This window comes from Oncorhynchus mykiss, chromosome 14 (genome assembly GCF_013265735.2).
Source record: "Oncorhynchus mykiss isolate Arlee chromosome 14, USDA_OmykA_1.1, whole genome shotgun sequence".
Taxonomy (NCBI): domain Eukaryota; kingdom Metazoa; phylum Chordata; class Actinopteri; order Salmoniformes; family Salmonidae; genus Oncorhynchus; species Oncorhynchus mykiss.
The window spans coordinates 15,951,631-15,967,500 of NC_048578.1; the positions used below are offsets into that span (position 1 = coordinate 15,951,631).

General features: G+C 43.6%; 1 protein-coding gene across 4 annotated transcripts in view; it reads right to left on the minus strand.

Annotated features, from left to right (window-relative positions):
• LOC110488910 (alpha-1,3-mannosyl-glycoprotein 4-beta-N-acetylglucosaminyltransferase B) overlaps positions 1–15,870 on the minus strand; it is a 175,433-nt gene that overhangs the window by 62,223 nt on the left and 97,340 nt on the right. For all 4 annotated transcript variants that reach the window (XM_036943038.1, XM_036943039.1, XM_036943040.1 and 1 more), the window contains 2 exons: positions 6,470–6,516; positions 2,251–2,364 (listed from right to left, as the gene is read on the minus strand). In XM_036943038.1, the coding sequence (XP_036798933.1) occupies positions 2,251–2,364; positions 6,470–6,516 (161 nt within the window). The remainder of the gene's footprint in view (positions 1–2,250; positions 2,365–6,469; positions 6,517–15,870) is intronic.

A 15,870-nucleotide genomic window follows, 5' to 3' on the forward strand; every position in this document is an offset into this window, starting at 1 on the left:
GGTACTGGACTTCCTGACGGGCCGCCCCCAGGTGGTGAGGGTAGGCAACAAATCTCCTCCCCGCTGATCCTCAACACTGGGGCCCCACAAGGGTGCGTTCTGAGCCCTCTCCTGTACTCCCTGTTCACCCACGACTGCGTGGCCATGCACGCCTCCAACTCAATCATCAAGTTTGCGGACGACACAACAGTGGTAGGCTTGATTACCAACAACGACGAGACGGCCTACAGGGAGGAGGTGAGGGCCCTCGGAGTGTGGTGTCAGGAAAATAACCTCACACTCAACGTCAACAAAACTAAGGAGATGATTGTGGACTTCAGGAAACAGCAGAGGGAACACCCCCCTATCCACATCGATGGAACAGTAGTGGAGAGGGTAGCAAGTTTTAAGTTCCTCGGCATACACATCACAGACAAACTGAATTGGTCCACTCACACAGACAGCATTGTGAAGAAGGCGCAGCAGTGCCTCTTCAACCTCAGGAGGCTGAAGAAATTCGGCTTGTCACCAAAAGCACTCACAAACTTCTACAGATGCACAATCGAGAGCATCCTGGCGGGCTGTATCACCGCCTGGTACGGCAACTGCACCGCCCTCAACCGTAAGGCTCTCCAGAGGGTAGTGAGGTCTGCACAACGCATCACCGGGGGCAAACTACCTGCCCTCCAGGACACCTACACCACCCGATGTCACAGGAAGGCCATAAAGATCATCAAGGACATCAACCATCCGAGCCACTGCCTGTTCACCCCGCTATCATCCAGAAGGCGAGGTCAGTACAGGTGCATCAAAGCTGGGACCGAGAGACTGAAAAACAGCTTCTATCTCAAGGCCATCAGACTGTTAAACAGCCACCACTAACACTGAGTGGCTGCTGCCAACACACTGACACTGACTCAACTCCAGCCACTTTAATAATGGGAATTGATGGGAAATGATGTAAATATATCACTAGCCACTTTAAACAATGCTACCTTATATAATGTTACTTACCCTACATTATTCATCTCATATGCATACGTATATACTGTACTCTATATCATCTACTGCATCCTTATGTAATACATGTATCACTAGCCACTTTAAACTATGCCACTTTGTTTACATACTCATCTCATTTGTACATACTGTACTCGATACCATCTACTGTATCTTGCCTATGCTGCTCTGTACCATCACTCATTCATATATCCTTATGTACATATTCTTTATCCCCTTACACTGTGTACAAGACAGTAGTTTTGGAATTGTTAGTTAGATTACTTGTTATTACTGCATTGTCGGAACTAGAAGCACAAGCATTTCGCTACACTCGCATTAACATCTGCTAACCATGTGTATGTGACAAATAACATTTGATTTGATTTGATTTGATACTTGTTCTCCCCACTGTACATACGTGTTTTCTATTTTTTACACGTTAGAATTTTTCTTCCACTTTGACATTACTGAGTATTTTATGTAGATCGTTTACAAAAAAAGGACTAATCCATTTTAATCCCACCAAAATGTAGAAAAAGTCAAGTGGTGTGAATACTTTCTGAAAGCACTGTTCATACATAGACAGTCAGAAAAACAAACAGACAGGCAGACAGACACAGAGGCTAATGCATGCACAGTTATGCACATTACATATTCACACACGCATGCACGTGCGCGCACACACACGCACACACACACACACACACACACACACACACACACACACACACACACACACACACACACACACACACACACACACACAGCAGGGTGCTAAGTAAGTGAAGGGAGATGTGGTGACACTGAAGTGATGTCATCAAGTCACACAAGGACAGAGCAGTGGAGAGCTTCCTCATGTCAGACTCAACAAGACAGCACACACATACACGCACACGCACACACACACACACGCACGCACGCACACACACACACACACACTCAGTTCAGTGGAGGCTGCTGAGGGGAGCACGGCTCATAATAATGGCTGGAACAGAGCAAATGAAATGACATCAAACACATGGAAACCATGTTTGATGTATTTGATACCATTCCACTGACTCTGCTCCAGCCATTACCACAAGCCCATCCTACCCTAATTAGTTGCCACCAATCTCCTGTGGCACCGTTTCATTTGAACAAATTGTCTTGGATCCTCTAACCAAACAATGGGCTTCAAGACATGAGTTACATTTCAACTTGTCTCCTGAAATTAACTGCAGTTGAACCCTCAAACAATTGTGAAAACTGCTGAGAAGGCTGCAGTCTTACCTGACCCTCTCCTTGGGGTCTCCGAAGGACTCTTTGAGGCGGGAGAAGTCGGGGTAGAAGTGGACAGACGGAGATATGACTTCCAGAAGACCTGACTGGATCTCCACTGGAAACCTGACAGAGAGAGGAGAGAGTGTTGGCGATGGGGAGAGAGAGGGGAAGAGAAAGAGTTGAACAATCCCAACTACTACTATCTACAACTATCACATAGACACAGTTATGATAGATACAGGCAGACAGACCGACAGCCAGACAGGCACACAGGCAGACACAAACACGCAGATAGACAGGCAGACAGACAGACACAACAGTATGTGGGTCCCTGCCACCCTTTCCACAAACACTATTGACTTCCTCTCTGGTCAGGTGGTTGATAGGTGGTAACCAGGGGAGATGGAGACAGGATCACGCACACAGACACACACGCGCACACGCGCACACACACACACACACACACACACACACACACACACACACACACCACCCCTGTTGTAACATCTCCGTGGGAGGAAGGTGTCAGATTACAATGTATGAAGACAGAGAGACGAGCCATTCAGGAGAGAGACAGGGGTCAGGTGTCAAGTGTGTAATCACTAACCCTGTCAATCAGCCAGGACAGGAGAGGTGTGTGTGCCTGAGGAACCATACACTCACACACACAAACTCACAATAGTGCACACACACACACACACAAACACACACAACCAATCCCTCTCTCCTGGGTCTTCAATCTCCCTGAGAGAATGTCGAGGTGACAGGGGGGACATTCAACCTCCCTCCTCCCCTCTTCACTTCCCCCTTCCCTCCCATAGCCATCTCCAGCCTCGATCCCAAATTACACCCTATTCCCTATGTAGTACACTACTTTTTCCGATGGCCCATCTGGTTCTGGTAGTGCTGAGCGATTAATATAAATGTAAGTTAATTTTCGGTTTCTAAACAACTTAACCGACCGACGTCGGTTAAATTATTTGAATTCCTCAACGCACAGTTTCTTTAGAGTTGTAGCTTCCAAAAGGCCAATATTCTGCATAGTTTAGTGCAGAAAACGTGGTAATTAACTACAATGACCATAATCCATTGCGCACCTACTTCTCCGGTTTGTGTGTTTCTTTTACACCAGCTACATTAGTTAAGTTAATGTGGGACAGACACAGATAGGGAGAAGTGAGAAGAATGCACAATCTTGAGGGATAGAGAGCAGTTGCTTCGCGAGGCTTCTCTATCTGAAAATACATGATCTAAGTGATTGATAGTTGGTATTCAGCAATCATAAAAATATGCCTTATTTACTTTAAGGAACTACTAAAATGGTGATTTCCTCAGACAGCATAGGCAGCAGCTCTATAGAGATGAGATGACTTGGAATGAAATAATAAAGTCTTCAAATAAAGCAAATGTAATATACACAACAACTTAAATATTTTATTTGAGTAATTTTAATAAATTATGGTTAATAAGTGATTAGCATTAATGTCAGTCACTACCATCATGGGACTTGTATTTATTGTTTTATTCTGTGTTGTTACAGCATTCAACCTACATAATGCATTTAATATTTTGTTAAAATTATTGAAACTGAAATCCTTGATTATTTTTTAATAATTGAACCGAAACAACCTCCAAAAGCACTAAGCACTAGTCTTTGATCAGAAGTAGTGCACTATATAGGGAATAGGGTGTCATTTGGAATGCAGGACCTCTCGTGAGGTGAGGTGACCCCCTTAGCGGACGTAGGGAGTGAAAGCAATGAAGTGACCACTGGTATCATCTTGGGTCAAAATGGCCACCTCGGCAGGAAAAGACAAACAGGAGTCTAAAACAGCAGGCTCTAAAACCTGCACCGTGGGCATGTTGTGAGGAGGATTCTGTATGTTTAGATAAGGTGCTAGGAGGAAATTAATAACAGGATGGAAAGTGGTGTTTGTGTGTGTAAGAGTGTGTTTGTGTCTGTGAGAGACACAAAGATAGAGAGAGAGAGAGAGAGTGAGAGAGAGTGAGTGAGTGAGTGAGTGAGTGAGTGAGTGAGTGAGTGAGTGAGTGAGTGAGTGAGTGAGTGAGTGAGTGAGTGAGTGAGTGAGTGAGTGAGTGAGTGAGTGAGTGAGTGAGTGAGTGAGTGAGTGAGTGAGTGAGTGAGTGAGTGAGTGAGTGAGTGAGTGAGTGAGTGAGTGAGTGAGAGAGAGAGAGAGAGAGAGAGAGAGAGAGAGAGAGAGAGAGAGAGAGAGAGAGAGAGAGAGAGAGAAAGAAAGAAAGAAAGAAAGAAAGAAAGAAAGAAAGAAAGAAAGAAAGAAAGAAAGAAAGAAAGAAAGAAAGAAAGAGAGGGGAAGAGAGAGAGACAAAGAGAAATAAAGAAAGAGAGAAATAAAATGGGACAGATCTGTTTCTGTCTCTCTCCAGAGATCAGACAAAGCCACTAAACAGAAAAGCATGTGTCTGTATGCATGTGTTTATTTAATATGAAACTGTTGTTCATTTACTCTCTAGTGCTGGTGTGAATGCAAATAGGATTACTTATCAGCCAGTATTTTATGTTTATTCCCCTCACTATTTTATAAGAAAGACATTAGGTATTTTAACATTTTGAATGCACACTATCATTAATCTGTATCCTTTTGTGTTTAGAAAGTACATATTCTCACTCATACGTCAAAACATCAATAGTCTGACTAAATATCTCACTGTGTATTAACATTACCTATATCCACATAGTTGTAGAGCAATGTAGAGCAAACAAGTGCCTCAAGCAATGTGTAGTCAAAGTAAAGTAGGAGAACCCCCATGGATTCTGAAGGCACTCAGATTTACACTACAGCCCTAAGGGTAAACAGACAGGAACCGTGTTAAAACACAAAGGCATTCCCAAGGAGACCTGTTTCTCTGTTGTTGAGTCCTTTGTGGTTGTAACTTCTATTTAGGTTGCTTATTTTGTACTCTGTGTGTCTGTGTGTGTGTGTGTGTGTGTGTGTGTGTGTGTGTGATGGAATGTAAACAGGATATATTCAATTGCACACACACACACACACATACACAAACGTACATTCAAATAGACACATGCACACACAAAGAAGACAGGAGTGCACACGTGTCGAATAGATCAAGGACTTACACACTCAAGCAGAGATCAAGCATGACATATGCACACAAGTAAACTCGGCAAAAAAAGAAACGTCCCTTTTGCAGTCTTTCAAAGATAATTTGTAAAAATCTAAATAACTTCATAGATCTTCATTGTAAAGAGCTTATACACTGTTTCCCATGCTTTTAATGAACATGCACCTGTGGAACGGTCGTTAAGACACTAACAGCTTACAGATGGTAGGACAATAATGTCACAGTTATGAAAACTTAGGACACTAAAGACCAGGTCCAGAGTACAGCATCATCAGACTGAGCTTGTAGTCATTGCAGGCAATCTCAACGCTGTGAGTTACAGGGAAGACATCCTCCTCCCTCATGTGGTACCCTTCCTGCAGGCTCATCCTGACATGACCCTCCAGCATGACAATGCCACCAGCCATACTGCTCATTCTGTGCGTGATTTCCTGCAAGACAGGAATGTCAGTGTTCTGCCATGGCCAGCGAAGAGCCCGGATCTCAATCCCATTGAGTACGTCTGAGACCTGTTGGATCGGAGGTTGAGGGCTAGGGCCATTCCCCCCAGAAATGTCTAGGAACTTGTAGGGTGCCTTGGTGGAAGAGTGGGGTAACATCTCACAGCAAGAACTGCCAAATCTGGTGCAGTCCATGAAGAGGAGATGCACGGCAGTTCTTAATGCAGCTGGTGGCCACACCAGATACTGACTGTTACTTCTGATTTTGACCCCCCATTGTTCAGGGACACATTATTCAATTTCTGTTAGTCACATGTCTGTGGAACCTATTGAGTCTATGTCTCAGTTGTTGAATCTTATGTTCATACAAATATTTACACATTTTAAGTTTGCTGAAAATGAACACAGTTGACAGTGAGAGGACCTTTCTTTTTTTGCTGAGTTTATAACAAATACAGCAGTTACTCACCCACACACACTCACATTTGCACATGAACATGCAAACATTAAACACAGGTAGCAAACACACACACAATAACTAGTCATGTAAAAAACACACACACACACACACACACACACAAACACTCCCTCTTCCACACCCTGAGCCCCCTGAGCCCAAATAGGCAGGTCTCCATGGAAACACCATCCCATCATGCCACGGTACTTACAGGCGCTTGAGGTTGTCAGCCACGCTGTTGGCGTACTGTTGGTCCGTCTGCAAAACATGAGAAAACCCCCCTAAATAAAACCAAATGTTCATGCCTTTGTTGTGCCATTAACAGATAGTATGGCTACAGAAAGGTATTGTCATAGTATACATTCTGTTACTATGTGCACTGCAATACTGTACACACATCATGTTTTGCCTAAAATAATGTTGCCTTTGTCAGCTACAATCTTCCCTGGATACAATATGGAATAAAAATCACTAAATGCTTTTTTATCACAACAACAACGTTACAATAATTGCGCAACGGTTCAATAGTGTTCCAAGATGGCCACCATGGGGCTTGTGGGCTGTTCCAGTTTCTTCCCAAGTGGAATCAGCCGCTTGATGGTGTAATTATCTGGCTCAGTATGAATCTAGCATCCAGAGCTGTGATGAGGTCAGGGAGAGGATAACATGTACACACATGTATTCATCCACCGACCAGGTTTGAGCTGGGACTACTTCTGCTTGATTACTTCCATATAGATCCATAATCAAACCCCAAAACATTGTGCTTGTTCAAGAGGATATGCCTCAGCAAAGTAATGCACAGTAACATCATGCAATACCAACTAATATTGTATAACTAACAGCTAATGCCATCTTTGTTTGGCTGTTGCCCTGCCTATCAAATCTGGAGGACCAACTCCAAAAATGTATCGGAAATGTATCGGTCATTAAACAGCAAATTATTACAAATTCCCTGACTATGAATCTCCATTCTGAAAGGTTTATGGGTAGAGGGAAGGATGGAGGGAGCATCGGAAGTGGAGAGACAGGCGCAAGAGATCAGATGGCCAACAGGAAACACCTGGGATCACTTTGACCGCATCCTCTGCTTCCCAAATTAACTGTCCGAGAGAGGAATAGAGGGATGCAGGGAGGGAGGGAAGAGGAATTATCACAATGAAAACAATATATCCGGTCACATTTGAATAAAACATTTTGTCCTGTTTTTGTCCAAACATTCTCTTGAAAAACAAGAGAAACCATATATCCCTTTTTCTGGTTTCCTATGTTAGCGGAAATGGTTTTGGGGCCTTTTAGCAGACAGACAGTCTTGCCCAATTCCAAATCAATCCCTAAACCCTAGCCCTAGGTACTTTGTGTAGATCTGAAAAGATTTTGAATAGGTATGAGGAATATACTGTGAAAATTCCAACTAGCCTATGTGAAACTAAGACCTATCCAATCATTTCAAATCTATATGAAATGTGTAGGGGTGGACTGTAGGGTATAGAGGCGGAATTGGACATTTGAAACCGTGACTGTAAACAGTGTGCACTAGCCTGAATGCTTTCTCAGAGCTAGTCCACCAGGAAGGATATTAGGAGGGAGGGAGGCAGAGAAAGGGGGATTTGTTTAAGCATTACTTAATCTCCCATGTCAAAGACGAAGCAAGGACTAGGGAAAGAAGGGGAGAAGTGTGTGTGTGTGTGTGTGTGTGTGTGTGTGTGTGTGTGTGTGTGTGTGTGTGTGTGTGTGTGTGTGAGAGTGTGTGTGTGTGTGTGTGTGTCTGTGTGAGTGAGTGAGTGTGTGAGAGAGAGAGAGAGAGAGAGAGAGAAGTTGACAGAAAAAAGCTGAAACACCCGACTGTTTTCATCTCTCCAAGAGGCTGGCGTGTGCTATAGACTGGCGTGTGCTACCAGACCCCCCCCCTTCCTCAGGTGTGAGACACTCCATTGGTGGATTATACAATGAGTGGGTCTAATCCTGAATGGTGATTGGTTAAAAGTGCATTCCAGCCTGTGTCTTTTCCACAAGTTACCACTGGCTAAATCTTTGACCTTAAAATGCCTATTTACTTTGTTCCATCTGACTGTGCAATCCACTGTCTCATCAGCCCAGGCAGTGAAGTTATGAACTTGATCTCCGCTATAAAAAGCATCTAAACATTATCTCACATTACTTTTAGACTAACATTTACTTTTCAACAGCGGAGGTTTGTATAAACATTGCTGTCTGTCTCGCCGACATTTGCAACATTGTTTCAATATTAATTTGATATCCAACTATCCCATAGTAATGAACGTGTAGGGGTCGGGAGTCGGGACGAGAGAGAGAGAGGCAGGCAGTGTTTTTCAGCCACTCATGAATCAGCTGGCATCATTTTTATGGATATATACAAAGAAATGTCAGTCGAAAAAAGGTTAAATGAAAGGAAGTGCATCTACTTTGCAGTCTTACCAGCTTCAGTTTGAAGTGATTGTGTTAGCTGTGTTGTTGGCTAGCTCCTCTGAACAACAGTGTCCTAACGAGAGAGCACATTCTCTATGCCAGGCGAAATCGTGCCTCATTAGCTCCTTGTTATGGATGTATCCAAATAAATGTCACTAGAAAACAGCTTAAACAAATGCAGCGACTGTTGTTATTCTGTCTGCACTGTTTGATGTAGTTTGCTCGCTAGCAAGCAAAGGATAAGAATGTTGCCAGCCAGTATGACAATGGAACATTAAGAACAAACGACTGGGTCGCGTCCATAGATTCAGAACAAAAAGACTGAACAACTGGGTCGCTGGCAGCCGAACCAATAGAACGAACGACCAGCCGGCTTGGGTAGCAACCCTAGATTTGTGTCGGGACTATATCTTGTGGAAGGATTAAATAGTACAAATAAATTAATCAAAATATATATTTTTAATGAAAATATGTCAATCATTATTTGAATATGTTGGTAACCCATTGCATAAAAGTGATTATGCCCTCGAAACCGGTGTTTGGAGGATATATTGGCACGGTTTGCCAGCCCTCGACTTCGTCTCTGGCCAAACAACACCCGTGCCAATATACTGTATAGTGCCAATATATACTCCAAACACTGGCTTCTCTGGCATTATCACTTAAATGTACCACATCCAGAGAGGTGAGAAACATGACCTCAGATTATTCATTGAGGTTGACAACTGTTGGCTGACAGCGTGTGCTCAGCCAGTGGGACGTGTCTAGCTTAATGCACAGTTAATATACAGCACCATACTGTAGCCATACTTAATTGAATGGCTACAGTATAGTAGCCGTAGATCCACTGCCCAGCCATGCAGTGGATCTGCATGATAAAAAGCTCATAACACATGAACTCGATGGTATTATTGCTTTTACACAACGAGTTACCAGCATTGAAATGCAAGATTATTTCACAAAACGTGATGCTACATTCACTAACACTGGTAGTCAAGTGCAATGTAAGGCATTCTCTGGTCGCTAGTTCTATTCGTATGATATGATATGTCTTTGTATATATCCATTAAAATGATGCTGATGAATGATTTCAACTAGCTGAGAAAAGCTGCCTGTCTGTCTTGTCCCGACACGCTCATTACTATGGGACAGCTTGAGATCAAATTTCAATATTGAAACAATGTTGGAGATAATGTTTAGATGCTTTTTTACAGTGGAGAACAAGATTATAAATTGCATGGCTGGGCAGATGAGACAGTAGATATGTGGTGGTGGTGGTAGTGGTGGTAGTGGTTGTACGTTGTTAGGTAATGACGTAAACAATGTCACTTTTTATGAACGTGGCCATGTGTATGTTGTCGAGTATACCATGGGCAGGATAGACAATGGGAATTGTATAATTGCATAACGTTGTATAATTAAGAAATAAGGCCCGAGGGGGTGTGGTATACAGCTAGGATACAGCCGTGTTATATTGGCTGTATACCACAAACCTCGGAGGTGCTTTATTGATATTATACACTGGTTACTAAGTAATTTTGTGTCATACCCGTGGTATTTGGTCTGATATACTTTACCAGGGCTTTCAGCCAATCAGCATTCAGGGCTCGAACAACCCGGTTTATAATGTGCAACAGTCAAGTAGAATCCTATCTAGTACAGTGATAGCCAGCTAGCCAGACGACCAAGGCCATACTGTAGTAGCCCAACTCAGTCAGCAAGTTCAACTAACCCACCGCAAGACAATGGAACAAAATGGTATGCATTATATTTGTTTAGTTCTGTGTGTTATTACTGTAGTTGAGCAAATGTAACTGCTTAGAATATGGTCACACACTGACAGCAGGGGAGAGCAATGTACTGGGAAGGGCGCGCGCGCACACGCGCACACACACACACACACACACACACACACACACACACACACACACACACACACACACACACACACACACACACACACCCATCTCAACAGGGCTCCTTCTAGTAATGTGTCCTTTGGACTTAAACAACCCTTTTACATGATTAGGGTTTCTTCATAATGAACTCCAGTGAACACACATAGGCCTATCTGTGAGGCTAGCCTGTTCGCTTCCGCTAATTACCTTAGCATCGGTCATATGGGAATGATAGCTTTAGGGTTATAGGAGTTAGCGATGATTAGTGTCTAGACTATTAGGGAATCAAGAGGGGATGTGTGTGTGGTAGAGGCAGTAGCCTGGGGTAACGTCATTCATTAGCTCTTCAGATCCCTGTCCTTTATAGATACATACAGACACACACATGAATGCGTGCGCATGCAGTCAAATATCCAAGCACACATTGGGTGGGAATGGGTGGATTTCTCAATTTCCTTCTCAGGCCGTTGTATTGGGCAGTTCAATGGTGAGAAATGTCTCAGTCCCTGGAGCAAAAACTTTACATGACATCAATAAGCTGCGGCCAAACATTTTAAACCAGCATCACGAAATTTAGTCTTTCATACTTCAAGTGGGATTCAATGACATTATGAAGGGCAGCTCAGAACAGTTGAAGATGGATTTTAAAGAACAGATTGGGTCACTACTTGACACCAACAAACGCCCCATAATATCTGGCCCTCTGCCCTCTCTAAATCGTGGCATTGAACGGTTCAGTAGACTTTTCGACCCCCATAACTGGCTACGAGACTATTGCAGCTTTGTGGGTGTCACATTTATTGACAATTTTGATAGCTTCTGGAAACAAAGCTCATATTTTGAGTTGGATGGGATCCACCCAAATCATTTGGGTTCCTGGATCCTTTCACAAAATTGTAAGGATGAGACAATGACTTCACAATGACCCAAGCCCAGCTAATTTAATCCCTACCATTGTGTCACTGAGTTGTAAGGTAATGCTTCAGCAAATGTACATTATCCCAGGGGCGTTGGAAGACACAATGTAAGTAACCTAATTTATGTCCCTCTTACTGCCCTGAATGCCTCTGCTGATCCCACAGCTATTGCATGCAGTAATCATGCAATCGCGCAAAACTGAACCCGTGAACCACAGCTTTTAATCAGGACAAGGTGACCGGAAACATGACCGAATACAAACAGTGTAGCTATTCCCTCTGCAAGGCAATCAAACAAGCTAAGCGTCAGTAGAGAGACAAAGTGAAGTCGCAATTCAATGGCTCAGACACGAGAGGTATGTGGCAGGATCTACAGTCAATCACGGACTACAAAAGAAAAACCAGCCCCGTCGCGGATCACGATGCCTTGCTCCCAGACAAACTAAATAACTTTTTTGCTCGCTTGGAGGACAATACAATGCCACTGACACGGCCCGCTACCAAAACTTGCGGGCTCTCCTTCACTGTAGCCAACGTGAGTAAAACATTTAAACGTGTTAACCCTCGCAAGGCTGCAGGCCCAGACGGCATCCCTGGCCGCGTCCTCAGAGCATGCACAGACCAGCTGGCTGGTGTGTTTACAGACATATTCAATCAATCCTTATCCCGTCTGCTGTCCCCACATGCTTCAACAGGGCTACCATTGTTCCTGTCCCAAGAAAGCTAAAGTAACTGAGCTAAATGACTACCGCCCTGTAGCACACACGTCTGTCATCATGAAGTACTTTGAGAGACTAGTCAAGGACCATATCACCTCCACCCTCCCTGACACCCTAGACCCACTCCAATTTGCTTACCGCCCCAATAGGTCCACAGACGACGCAATCGCCATCACACTGCACACTGCCCTAACCCATCTGGACAAGAGGAATACCTATGTAAGAATGCTGTTCATCGATTACAGCTCAGCATTTAACACCATAGTACCCTCCAAACTCGTCATCAAGCTCAAGACCCTGGGTCTCGACCCCGCCCTGTGCAACTGGGTCCTGGACTTTGATGGGCCGCCCACAGGTGGCCCAACTCTGTGTTGTCTGTTCAAACTGCTATGCTTTATCTTGGCCAGGTCGCAGTTGCAAATGAGAACTTGTTCTCAACTAGCCTACCTGGTTAAATAAAGGTGAAATAAAAAAAAATAAAGGTGGTGAGGGTAGGTAACAACATCTCCACCCAGCTGACCTTCAACACTGGGTCCCCACAAGGGTGCATTCTCAGCCCTCTCCTGTTCACCCACGACTGCGTGGCCATGTACGCCTCCAACTCAATCATCAAGTTTGCGGACGACACAACAGTGGTAGGCTTGATTACCAACAACGACGAGACGGCCTACAGGGAGGAGGTGAGGGCCCTCGTAGTGTAGTGTCAGGAAAATAACCTCACACTCAATGTCAACAAAACAAAGGAGATGATCGTGGACTTCAGGAAACAGCAGAGGGAGCAGCCCCCTATCTACATTGACGGGACAGTAGTGGAGAGAGTTTTAAGTTCCTTGGCGTACACATCACGGACAAGCTGAAATGGTCCACCCACACAGACAGCATGGTGAAGAAGGCGCAACAGCGCCTCTTCAACCTCAGGAGGCTGAAGAAATTTGGGTTGTCACCAAAAACACTCACAAACTTCTACAGATGCACAATCGAGAGCATCCTGTTGGGCTGTATTACCGCCTGGTACGGCAGCTGCTCCACCCATAACCGGAAGGCTCTCCAGAGGGTGGTGAGGTCTGCACAACGCATCACCGGGTGCAAACTACCTGCCCTCCAGGACACCTACACCACCCGATGTCACAGGAAGGCCAAAAAGATCATCAACGACAACAACCACCCGAGCCACTGCCTGTTCACCCCACTATCATCCAGAAGGCGAGGTAAGTACAGGTGCATCAAAGCTGGGACCGAGAGACTGAAAAACAGCTTCTATCTCAAGGCCATCAGACTGTTAAACAACCATCACTAACATTGAATGGCTGCTGCCAACATACTGACTCAACTCCAGCCACTTTAATCATGGAAAAATGTATGTAATCAATTTATCACTAGTCCCTTTATACTATATAATGTTTACAAAGCCTACATTACTCATTTCAAATGTATATATTGTACACTATACCATCTACTGCATCTTGCCATCTTGATGTAATGTATCACTAACCACTTTAAACAATGCCACTTTATATAATGTTCTCATACCCTACATTACTCATACCCTACATTACTCATCTCATATGTATAAACTGTACTCTATACCATCTACTGCATCTTGCCTATGCCGTTCAGCCATCACTCATTTATATATTTTTATGTACATATTCATATTCATTCCTTTACACTTGTGTGTATAAGGTAGTTGTTGTGAAATTGTTAGGTTATATTACTTGTTAGATATTACTGCATGGTCGGAACTAGAAGCACAAGCATTTAACATCTGCTAACCATGTGTATGTGACAAATACATTTGATTTGATTTTATGAACCAGAGTGATACTGTTAGCACTGAGGCGGTGTGCCCTAGTAGGAAGCCCACTGTGTACAGCTCACCCTGCACTAACATAAATAACATGAGCATGTCTACCTTCCCAGTAAAGCAATAAAAACAACTAAGCATCCCAGAAAAGTGCTACAAATAGCCCACGTTAACATATGCAGCTTAAGAAACAAGGTTCATGAAATCAGTAGTTTGCTGGTAACAGATGATATTCCTATTCTGACAATCTCTGCAACTCACTTAGATAACACCTTTGATGATACAGTGGTAGCAATACATGGTTATAAGATCTACAGAAGGACAAAAATGCCAAAGGTGGTCGTTTATATTCAGAACCACATTCCTGTAAAGCCTAGAGAGGATCTCATGTTAAATAATGTTGAAGTAATATAGCTACAGGTTCATCGGCCTCACCTAAAGCCCATTCTGGTGGGAAGATGCTATAGACCACCAAGTGATGTCAACAGAGAGGTATATTTTTGGGGTGATTTAATATTGACCGGCTTTCAGCAGGCCCATCAGGCCCACTCAAGAGAAAGCTTCAAACTGTAACTAGTGCCTGCAACCTGGTTCAGGTTATCAGTCAACCTACCAGGGTAGTTACAAACAGCACAGGAATGAAATCATCAACATGTATTAACCACAACTTTACTAATGCTGCAGAAATTTGCTTTAAAGCAGTATCCAAATCCATTGGATGTAGTGATCACAATATAGTAGCCATATCTAGGAAAACCAAAGTTTTTAGGCTGGGCCTAAAATAGTGTATAAGATGTCATACAATACGTGTTGATGTGATTCCTATGTTGTTGAATATTTGCAGAATATTTGAATGGTCTGGTGTGTAATGAGGAGCAACCAGACGCTGCATTTGACACATATTGATTCAACAGAAGCTAAGAAGGGGAGAAGTTTGTCCATAACAAATTGCTGCTCTGCCTTTGTAACAGCACTATCAACAAGGCAGGTCCTACAGGCCCTAGTTTTGTCACACCTGGACTATTGTTCAGTCGTGTGGTCAGGTGCAACAAAGAGGGACTTAGGAAAATTGCAATTGGCTCAGAACGGGGCAGCATGGCTGTGGCCAAAAGTTTTGAGAATGACACAAATATAAATGTTCAGTTAATGCCTCAGTTTGTATGATGGCAATTTGCATATACTCCAGAATGTTATGAAGAGTGATCAGATGAATTGTAATTCATTGCAAAGTCCCTCTTTGCCATGCAAAGGAACTGAATCCCCCAAAACATTCCCACTGCATTTCAGCCCTGCCACAAAAGGACCAGCTGACATCATGTCAGTGATTCTCTCGTTAACACAGGTGTGAGTGTTGACGAGGACAAGGCCGGAGATCACTCTGTCATGCTGTTTGAGTTTGAATAACCAACTGGAAGCTAGGAGGGTGGTGCTTTGAATCATTGTTCTTCCTCTGTCAACCATGGTTACCTGCAAGGAAACACGTTCCGTCATCAAAAGAACCAAAAAGAACCAAAAAAGAACCAAAAGAACCAAAAAATTTGATCATATTACTCCAGTGCTAGCCTCTCTACACTGGCTTCCTGTCAAAGCAAGGGCTGATTTCAAGGTTTTACTGCTAACCTACAAAGCATTACATGGGCTTGCTCCTACCTATCTCTCTGATTTGGTCCTGCCGTACATACCTACACTTACGCTACGGTCACAAGACGCAGGCCTCCTAATTGTCCCTAGAATTTTTAAGCAAACAGCTGGAGGCAGGGCTTTCTCCTATAGAGCTCCATTTTTATGGAACGGTCTGCCTACCCATGTCAGAGACGCAAACTCGGTCTCAACCTTTAAGTCTC